The following is a 10850-nucleotide window of genomic DNA, read 5'->3' on the forward strand; positions in this document are numbered from 1 at the left end:
TGAGGCTTGTAAGCCATGGTCCTGTGTCACGATAGGCGTTAGCACGATAAAGAACCCTCACTGCTCAATTCGACCGAAGGTGACGTCTCTATAAGAGTGAAAAATTCGATAATGAGACGTAAAGCAGCATATAAACACATTATTCTGAGGTCACAATGGTTTAAGGTTAAGGTTCAGACTGCTCTTAAAAAAAGTCCACTGGAGAACCTTTGCCTACTGGACATACACGTAGTTCACAGATCTTTAAGGAGTAACAGATTACTGTTCATTTTGTATGTTAATGGGTCGAATTTGGACACTTGTCCAATCAATATGTTTACGAGACAGTTTTAGTTTATGGAAACAATGATACTCTCTTGGAAATTTGTTCGGCCCATAACTTTGGTGCGTGCACCAATGTTTCTTGTGTCATTTGAAATCAATTTTATATTCTTTCCAAAACACGAGTACATGTATATGGATGCTAGGTAAAGTAATTATGTGTTTCAAAAGGGGGGGGGGGGGGGGGGCTTGTAAAGACGGATCTAGCGGGAATCCGAACACAACACCCCCTTCCCGGAATTTACCATGCCATACTGTTTTCAATATAAAAACCACAAAAATCATTTTCCCCCTCCAGGGCTCATTACTCGGAACCCTTATAGATGTATATAAATCCATCCACATACATCTTCTAGAGCTTCACATAATCTCAAAAATGACATCATAATATTTTGCAAGAAGAACTAAAAAAAAAAGAAAAAAAAAAGTATTAATTATGAGTTATCTATAGCTGCAGCGCCTTGAAATTGAAGTCATTTTGACGTTTTAGCCCTTTATAAATTTTTTGTCTGGAGGACAATATATTAAGCTGGTACCCCGCTGATTGATGGCTACACACAAACATAAGAGATGCGAAGTCAACAGGGTACCAAATTAGGCAAAGGAGAACAGGGAATTATTTTGTAATTACTATCGTATCCGATGTGTTTGTAAACATTCTGAAGAACTTTGTGCGATTTTCTAGTTATGATCTTAAATTTCGTCACCTTTTTGGAACATGCAAAACACCAATATCTTAGACCCTATGCCTTTAAGATGCAATGTAACTTATTGTTTTCATATATGATTTCCATCACAGTTGTAAATTATATATGAATTGGACAGTTGGACAGAGTTTATAGGCTTATAGCCGTTGTTATAATATACATTGATATATATGAATAAATGCATATATGTGTATTGAAATCTCTTTCTAATCATTGTAGAAAAATGTTTATATCTACTATCCGTTTTATTGTATTTTTTAAAAATGCAAGCCTTTGATATTTAAATGTTTGTGTTTTATTGTAAATAATTCATGTTTGCTACGCTACTAATAATACTTCTCACTAATTATGTTCATACAACCATTTGTTTTCAAGAAATAATAGGAATGTGACAGTTCGGTGTGTATTGAAAACATTCCGTCTTTAGTAGGGTTGTCCATATAGAAAATAGCTAACGAACTTCCGGTCTCTTTAACCTGTGTAATCCAACATGGTGGGTGAAGCGAATATTTACATTTTACATCTGCAGTCATCGGGAGAAAAACAGTGGTTTTTGTCAAAATGAAATAACAGTCATTTAGATTAAATATCACTATACCCCTCTCAAGCAATATAACTTTATTAAATGAGACAAAACTCGCATTATTTACACTCTGATTCTGATTGTGTTAGTATAAAAGTAGCTCTGTTATGTTGGATCAGAGTTTATTTATGTAAATTCAATTATTATTACATAGGGATTTGAGGTTATAGTGACCATGGTCATTTACAGATGCACGACTAACTATTCAATATGTTTCATTCCCGTTAAACGGACCTGTATATGAAATAATGATTGAGCATTTTGGGTGATGTGATTATCAAGTGAATACTCGTTTTTGCCATGCAGGGATGCTTAATTTCCTTCATATTTTGATAATTTATCAACAGACCACAAGAAACAAGAAGACGAGGAAGTTGAGAGGACATGTCAGTCACGGAAAAGGACGTATAGGTACCTATAATAAATACTGTACATACATGTTCTGTACTTATTTGTGAGACATGGCAATTTTCATAATTTTATTCAAGAGCGTATATTTATCAGATTGTGCAAATCCAGAATACTGAAAGTTTGTGTTTTCATTTGTATACATTTAATGTAAATAATAAATTGTGTACCCGTCCTTCTGTTGTTAGGAAAACACAGGAAGCATCCTGGTGGTCGTGGTAATGCTGGAGGTCAGCACCACCATAGAATAAACTATGACAAATAGTAAGTGAACAGTTGTACTGAGAGAGAAAATATATTAAGATGTTTCCATGTTCATATAATCTGAATGATAATGCTGTATAAAATCTGACCTATTATAAAGCTTAGTACCAGCAATATACACATATCAACTTTTTGCTGCGAGTTACGTCCCTTTGCTGGGTCAGCCTAAGGTCATTTGGTGAAAAGTCAAGTTTCCTTCTTCACCCTGCCAAATGTAAGAGGTTACTACTGTGACTTATAGCTAATTATTAACAGGTCCAGTCTAAAGACTATTTCTACCTACATTGCTATTAATAGCTACCTAGGTATTTAACCTACTTAAAGTAGCTACTTCTACCTACTTTTACCTGTTTTTGAAAATATAGATAAAATGATGATTAAGGCGCATCTTTTAAACAGGTCAGTCAATTTATGTATCATGTTGTGCATATGCACGACAAAATTCGGAGTGTAAATTTTAATACTTTATGAAGGTGGAGAATGTAGAGGAAATGCATGAAAAATTGCCCCTAAAACCTTTCATGTAAAAATGCATGAAGGTAAACTTAAAATTAATACAGATTTGTAAGACATTCTAGACTTCTTATCATGTAGCTTTGATCCTAAGCTCCTTAAAAATGGAACTGGGTGCAGTTATTGATGCAAATTTGAAAGGTTAGAAAGTAATCCTTTTTTGTCCAATATTTTTGTGGTATTCATCGTCAGTGTAAGTGAATCAAGAAATTTGGTACACACCATATTGCGCCGTTCCTGCGTTTGGCCACGAAATGCAAGTAAGGCCTTTTTTTTTTCTATTGAGTTGGTTTACGGATCTGCCGCACTGATTTTTTGGGATGTTGGGAAAAAAATAAAATGGTTTTTCACTCCTTTTTATATTTCCGACGCTGTAATTTTTCCTTTTCACAAAAAACAAAACAAACAAAAAAGAAAGAAAAGAAAATAGATTCCGCCGGACTGGATATTTGGACAGACGCCTCCGTCGATCGTTGAAATCTCGGGACAGTCCATAATATTCATGTGTCATGTGTGGAATATCAGTCAACTTCAGCCGGTGCTAACAATTATTCTGCACCTTAGTAACAATGCTTTTTGCTTCCAATAAGTTATCTGTTCATGAAACTAACTTCTAATTAGTATTAGTTATGCATTGCATACCATTTAGATATGTAAATCCCAAAATAAAAACAAACACTTGTTTTCAGATGGCATCCATGACGTACGTTGGGTTGCACTAATCACCTAAACAAGTATAACCCTACCCGACCTTGCCATGCATACATTTTGCCGAGGATACACTTTTAAATTCTTATTAATGAATTTAAAGAAATATTCTTCATAATTAATATGTGTAATTCTTCATATATTGAAGGAGGTTGAAAACATATTTAACATTATTGAATTCATTCATTGTATAAATCTGTTGACTACCAACAATAAATTGATCTGACCTACAGAGCTCCAAATAATTTTTTACCACAAAGAGTATTTACTCCCTGATTTTCAAATCAATAAGTATTTTGCTTTTCAGAAAAATTCAAAAGTGTATTTTGTTAATTTACTGATTAACTTTGGTCTTTTGCACAGATGTAACCAGATAAACGATACTTCTTCCGTTAAACTTTAACTTAAAGTTTATACTAAAAGGCCGCTCCAGCTATTTATGGGGGAAATCATTTGCAGTTCTTTTTATTACACATGTAAATCTATTCATTGTCATTGGGAATTTGATATTTATCATTGATGCATCAAATTTGAATATGTCAGCCACTCAGTCACATGATTATGATCCAATTCTGTATATCATTTGTCCACGATTGATAGTATGTTTTTTTCTCTGTGCTTTCGACTGCACACTAACTCTTTAAGAAAGAAGTATAACAAGTAGGCCTATATAATAGTGTTTCGAGTTAACTCTTCCAATTTTTCAAAATTGTGACTGTCATCAAAACGTATTTCATAGCGCTAAATATCATGTATGATCAAGCCCTGGTCTAATCTTAATTCATATACCGGTATATGAATAGATAATTCATATTTATATCATACTACATTGTACATGTATCACAAATATGCGGACTAATACGCATGATTTTCAACTTGAATGCGTATTTGGTCAAATTTAATGAGTATTTACGCTGATACGCACCTTATCTGGAGCTCTGGACCTATATTAAATGCAGAATTTTTTAATAAATGTTTATAGGGTTCATGAATTTTATTTATAACTTTACTTGACTTCATAAATAAGACTTTAAAGCTTAAAAGTAAATTTTTAGACAAAATATATGCTTGGTAAGGTCAGTCAGGATTTTATTACTTCCGGTGATTAGTGCGTTCCTATATACGTCATGGATGCCATCTTTTGAATGCAAAAACGATGTGGTTCTTTTATTTTGGGATTTTCATTTGATAATGATAGAAAGTTGATTTAATAAACAAATAACATTTTTGAAGGAGAAGCATTGTTGCCATGGTGCACAATAGTCGCTATATACCACCGTCTTAAGTTGACAGTGAAGAGAATATTGAAGTTGATAATAAAACATTGACCTCAAATCAAGTTCATTTTTATTACTTAACATTTTGTCATTTGAACCCTTTTTTTTTTTTTTTTTTTTTTTTTTTTTTTTTTTTTATTATACCTCCGAACGGATTTGAAAATTTTGAAATCCGTAAACCAATTTAAAAAAAAAAAAAATTGGCCTAAAGGAAAAAGTAGGTAAAAATAGCTACCTGGAGTAGGTTTAAATACCTACAGACTGTGGACAAAAGTATTTGCACGGGCGATGGTGGCCAATTTGTTTATCGAAAACGCTTGACGGTAAACAAACATGTTTTTGGAGTGTCTGAACAGGACAAATAACTTGTAAATGCAAAAATATTGTAAATAAACAATTTATTTCTATTAATAATCAATAAAGATAAATAAAAGAATGTCAAGTACCTTAGTACTTTCTTGATATACCCTCAGGCCCTTTGAACTTGGCGCACTTGTTGTGGAAGGGTGCATGGAGATTTTGTATAATTTCTGTAAATGAAGTCCAGATTTCCAGAATTTTGTGATACAGTTCATCACAAGAATTTAATGTACAAATGTAATATTGAAGTTTTCTTTTAATTATCAGCCAAATGTTTTCTACGGGGCATAAATCAGGTGTACATGTATGTGTGGGCCACTTCAGTGCTGGAATTTGTTTGTCAGTTTTGTAATTGGTTGAAAGACGAGACAATCTAATTAAAATTAGATGTTAGATCCGCTCACATACTCGCAAGACAAACATCTAACAACATCCCATAGAGGGTCACGTCAGAGGTCAAATTTGCATGAAAAAGTAACCAATCGTCACCATAGTTTAAAATTAAACAAAACACGCGATAAGTAAGTCACGATCGTGTGTGCCGCCATTTTTTCTCTTCCTTACGTAAACAATGCATGGAATTGTGGGATAATACCCTATCGATATGAAGTGAGAAATTTGATTGGCTGTTGCACATTTGACCTCTGACGTAACCCTCTATGGGATGTTGTTAGATGTTTGTCTTGCGAGTATGTGAGCGGATCTAACATCTAATTTTAATTAGATTGAAGACGAGATCAATGAACAGGTGTATGGTCATCCATAAACAGATAATTGCCATCTTCAAAGAGTTTTGCTATACAGGCCACAAGTTATCTACGTATTTTTCAGAGTTATTCATGTTGCTATATCGTATATGTATTGACTCTGCAAAGAGTACCAACGTCATGACACGTAATGCATCCCCAAATATTATACCAGTTTCGGGGGGAAATACAGTCCGACAGTCAAGATTTAAGTCACTTCTTCTCCATGTATATACTCGACAGTATTTTCCAAAGATAATCTGACACTTATCAGAAGAAATGACCATTTTCCATTCATTTTCCACGGTCCAGTTTACTTTACCCGCACACCATTGCACACATTTTACATGACTGACAACTCGGACCGTATTTTCTTGATACAAATGCATATTTAGTATCCATTTCAGTCTTAAACATCGCCAAATAGTTTTCTTTGAAAGATTTGCATTGTTATTTTCATTATATTTTTTTGTAACGTCCGACTGGTCTTTTTCTATCCAACTGTGTCTATCTAACAAGTCTCCGTTTTGCACGTGCACTCACTAATTTCTTTCGTCCACTTCTTTGTTAATTAATTTTCTGTTGTATCTCGCTTTCGAAATTTATTCCAAGCACTATACACAGTTGATATAGAAATTCTAAATAATTTTCCAACTTCCCCGAAACTTTTACAGCCCTGAACTAATGCTACAATGTTTTCTTAGCAGCCTATACCGAGTTCCGATGTTTACAACCCATGTTTTCTAATCACTATCTTGCATGTATAAACAGAGTTGCAGACTACAACAAACATCATTACATCACATTATTGACCAACTTTTTTAATACATCATCGGTTAAAGGATAACTCATGTCTGTGCAAAGAGAGATAACCTGCAATGTATGATACTCGATAAACACATTTGAAAAATGACGCGATCGTGCGAATACTTTTGTCCACAGTCTGTAGGTAGTTATAAGTCTTTGGACTGGACCTGATTAAGTCTTTATACAAGTCTATGGTTTGCCCCAATTTGGGGCATTATTGTTATTGATGGAAAAATACTGAATGTCAAAGCTACATATAAAAAAATTACAAAGGTATATGTATGGCCAAAAAAAATTAATCAATATTTTCTCAGGCCAAAAATTTCAAAATTCAATGCGGCAGGCAGGGTTTTTTTTTTTTTTTTGAAGCCAAAGTAATCTTTTTTCCTTGTCAGTCAACAAAATAATGATATCAACCAATTCTTACTTTTTTGTAGTCTAATATCAATTATAATACTTACTCAACTTAAAATAGTATTATTCCAATCATTTTATAAAAAGTTAATCCATAGAATACTGTTGAACAAAAAATATATTGTTTATTAAATAAAAACGTCTTTTTATTAGCATATATGAAAAGGGGAATAACTCAATTTTCTTTATCAACTCGGAAAAATAGAAAATTGAGTTATTTCCCTTTTCAATATGGCAATAAAATTGATCAATGCGGCAGTGTTTAACCTGATGCGGCGGTGCCTGAGAAACTATTGATTAATTTTGTTTGGCCTAAATAAGTACTTTTTTTTTTTAACTGCAGACAAGGGACGTAACTTGTGCATAGTGTTAATAGGGGTATTGTCTGGGTAATCTATTGACTATTGAGGAGAATTTGATGGCTCATAATCTTCTACAATTTCTGTACAACATGATTTATGTAACATATTGTGTACAATTTGTATCAGAAATCATTTGTACCAACATCATTATATCCCCCGCAACAAAGTTGTGGGGGGGGGGGGGGGGGGGGGGGGGGTTACTGGAATCAGGTTGTCTGTCTGTAGACACTAGACACAATGGTTTCGGGGCTCTTAAGCGTGATCCTTTCCACCTACAGTCACCATATCATACATATGGACTACCCATGGGAAGAAGATGTTTCCTATCGAATTTGGGGTCCAAAGGTCAAGTGCACTGGACATCGAAGTAGCAATGTGGTTTCATCTCTCATCCATTTCTCCCCAGAGAAGAGACTACCTAAGGTTTTGTCATGCCCATTCTTTTTTACTCATGAAAGTGGCAATTTATACCTATTAACAACACCCTTTGGGAGATTGGGGTAAGCGGGGGTTGTTCTTAGTGAGCATTGCTCACAGTAACTCTTGTTGAACATGAAATTGTGTGGAGTTTATGCAAATTATATTTTAAGCTCAACAATGCTGCCAAGTTTCAGGAGCATAATACATACTGTGTATGTTACATTGACCATTGAGAGTAAAATCATGGCAACCAAGACTCTAACGTTATTAGACAAACTTGAAAATCAATGGACATATTGAAGACCTGGAAAACAAACATCCACAAAACAAGCAACATGTCAGAATAACAAAATGATATATGAGCACACAAACTAGACCATAAAGTAAAAACTGCACTTTTAGAGAGGTTTCTGACAGTTCTACAAGTACATCACTAATTGGGTTCTGTCAAGGAACACAATCAATATATAAAAACAAGAGTTTTGATATTCAATATATTTTCAGAGAAAAAAACCTACCAACTGACCCAATATTTTTTATGACCCTCGGGCTATGGCAGACCAACATTTTTTTAATATGGCCTTGTGGAAGATATAATGTTGCTAGATGTAAATAAGTTCTTGACTGTTGAAAAGTAATTATACTCCACGCAACAAAGTTGCAGAGGGTATAATGTTTTTGACCTGTCCGTCAGTCCCTTTCTTGTCAGCACAACTCTTGAGACCACTCAACAGAATTTTGCTAAAATGAGACCAGAAATGGGTGCAAAGATATGCTTTTAAATGTTAACATCTTATTAAAAAGAATTAAATTTTCTAAAACATGACTCCTGAGTTAGAGAATGGCCACAACAAGGGACATGATTTGATCTGGTATTGTGGCTGATGGATTTTTTTATTATCCTTTACAGCCATCCGGGTTACTTCGGTAAAGTCGGTATGAGGTACTTCCACAAGACGCTTAATAAATTCTTTTGCCCTTCTGTCAACGTGGACCGGCTCTGGTCACTGGTGTCAGACAAGACTCGGGAGACATACAAAGACAACAAAGACAAGGCACCTGTCATTGATGTTGTACGAGCTGTAAGTAAACGGACTTTTGTTTTGATTGTATCTTTAAGTTGCTCTCTACTGGTGTGGTTTCATCATTATAGACCTTAATTTTCATGGATTTTTTCCAAAAGTAGTTTTGTTAATACCGAATTTTGTGGACTGCATGTTCTTCCTTTATTGCAATTCCATCATCACTTGAATTCATGGTCTGACACAACCATGAATGTCTTGAAACCACATCATCTGAGCTGTATATGTACTTGTGTCATTCATAACTATGGAATCACAGATTTTGTTTCAGTGTCTATTCAAAATGTCACTTAAGAATTTCTCACGCAAGATATGGACCAGCATGATATTATGTGAATCGTTTGTATTTGTGTAATTGCAGATACAGTGTATGTTATTATACCCCACGCAACAATCACAGAGGGTATAATGTTTTTGACCAGTCCGTCAGTCCCTTTCTTGTCAGCGCAATTCCTCTGAGACTGCTCAACAGAATTTCGTGAAACTTCGTAGTTAATAAGGACACACTGTGTAGATGTGCATATTCTTAGGAAATTCTGATTCAATAATTTTTGTGGGAGTTAGGCCCCTTTCAGACTTAGAATTTTGAGCCCACCTGTCCTGTTCTTGTGAGCGCAACTCCTCCGAGACCACTCAACAGAATTTCGTGAAACTGTAGTTAATTAGGACACACTGTGTAGATGTGCATATTCCCAGGAATTTCTGATTCAATAATTTTTGTGGGAGTTGTGCCCCTTGTGAACTTAGAATTTCAAGCCCATTTGTCCTGTTCTTGAAGTAATACATAGCTTTACCATTCATTATGTGAGGCATTGCCAAGCAATGTTGGAGCGTGGAGTATGTAAGCTTGCTCACTTTTACTTTCTTTCATTTGTTTGGTGCTACGAAGACATTTAATATATACAGGCATATGTCCATGTAAAGCCTTTTATAGAGGTCACACTGTATGAATTAACTTTGAAGAAATGAGTATCAACGGACAATAAAGTGTGAAGTTGATAAACTTTCCCCCGAGGTTGATGTATCTGTCTATTGACCTAATCAAAGATTGCAATTGTTGCTTCACTTATACAAATGCATCAAAATGTATGAGGTACAAACAGTCATACTTGTAGGTCTTTTCATGGTTTGGCTTAATTTATATAGTAAACAACATCTTGTGATTTTGTTATATTTATTGGCAAATTGACTCTTGGTATTGCTATTTAATGTAGGGCTATTAGAATTTTTTTGCCAGAGGTGAATTGATGAAGAGTCAAGATTTATAGTTGGAAACTTGCATCCAGAATAGATTTCATGTGAAACTTTGGGGGGGGGGGGGGAGTTTGTCACAGGCAGACGAGCTGGTGGCTAGATGCCATTTTTCCATCTTAACTTAGATCTCTTGTTCAGATAAAAATGTTTGTACTTATATTAACAGGGATACTACAAGGTTCTCGGAAAGGGACATCTGCCCAAGCAGCCAGTCATCGTGAAGGCCCGTTTCTTCAGCCGGTCAGCGGAACTGAAAATCAAGGCTGCAGGAGGCTGTTGTGTTCTGACAGCATAAACTATTTATGAATGTGGTCAAACTTTCATTAATAAACGTAATGAAAGAAATTGGGTGTTTGATGGTTTTTGTGTTTATTTGGAGTTCTGTCCTCTAATAGACAACTTCTATAACGAAGGTTCAGTCTTACAACCACGACCCCCAGAGCCAAGACGTGGCCATGATGGTAGTAGAAGTTGTACATACATGATTGATTGATTGTATCTTGTTTAACGTTCCTCTCGGGAATTTTTCTCATATGGAGACGTCACCAAGACTGGTGAAGGGCTTCAAATTTAGCAGTCTTTATGAAATAAATGTGTCCTTGTTGTGGATTCTTTGTTAAAAAT

The 10850-nt window shown here is 34.8% G+C and overlaps 1 protein-coding gene and 1 long non-coding RNA gene across 2 annotated transcripts; both read left to right on the forward strand.

Moving 5' to 3' along the window:
- Positions 1-1453: 1453 nt before the first annotated feature.
- LOC125646510 (60S ribosomal protein L27a-like) lies at positions 1454-10571 on the forward strand. Its single transcript, XM_048872843.2, has 5 exons — positions 1454-1521; positions 1959-2022; positions 2208-2283; positions 8801-8972; positions 10393-10571. The coding sequence occupies exons 1-5, from the start codon at positions 1519-1521 to the stop codon at positions 10519-10521; spliced, it is 444 nt and encodes a 147-aa protein (XP_048728800.1). The 5' UTR covers positions 1454-1518; the 3' UTR covers positions 10522-10571.
- On the forward strand, positions 4895-8588 carry LOC125646511 (uncharacterized). Its single transcript, XR_007359722.2, has 2 exons — positions 4895-5496; positions 5866-8588. It is a non-coding gene; the product is annotated as an uncharacterized LOC125646511 (long non-coding RNA).
- Positions 10572-10850: the final 279 nt, after the last annotated feature.

The sequence above is a fragment of the Ostrea edulis genome, chromosome 6 (genome assembly GCF_947568905.1).
Source record: "Ostrea edulis chromosome 6, xbOstEdul1.1, whole genome shotgun sequence".
NCBI lineage: Eukaryota > Metazoa > Mollusca > Bivalvia > Ostreida > Ostreidae > Ostrea > Ostrea edulis.

Coding starts and splice junctions, on each gene's coding strand:
- LOC125646510 (XM_048872843.2), top strand. Junction 2,023..2,207: donor TCACGGAAAAGGACGTATAG/GTACCTATAATA, acceptor TTCTGTTGTTAG/GAAAACACAGGAAGCATCCT. Junction 2,284..8,800: donor AGAATAAACTATGACAAATA/GTAAGTGAACAG, acceptor TATCCTTTACAG/CCATCCGGGTTACTTCGGTA.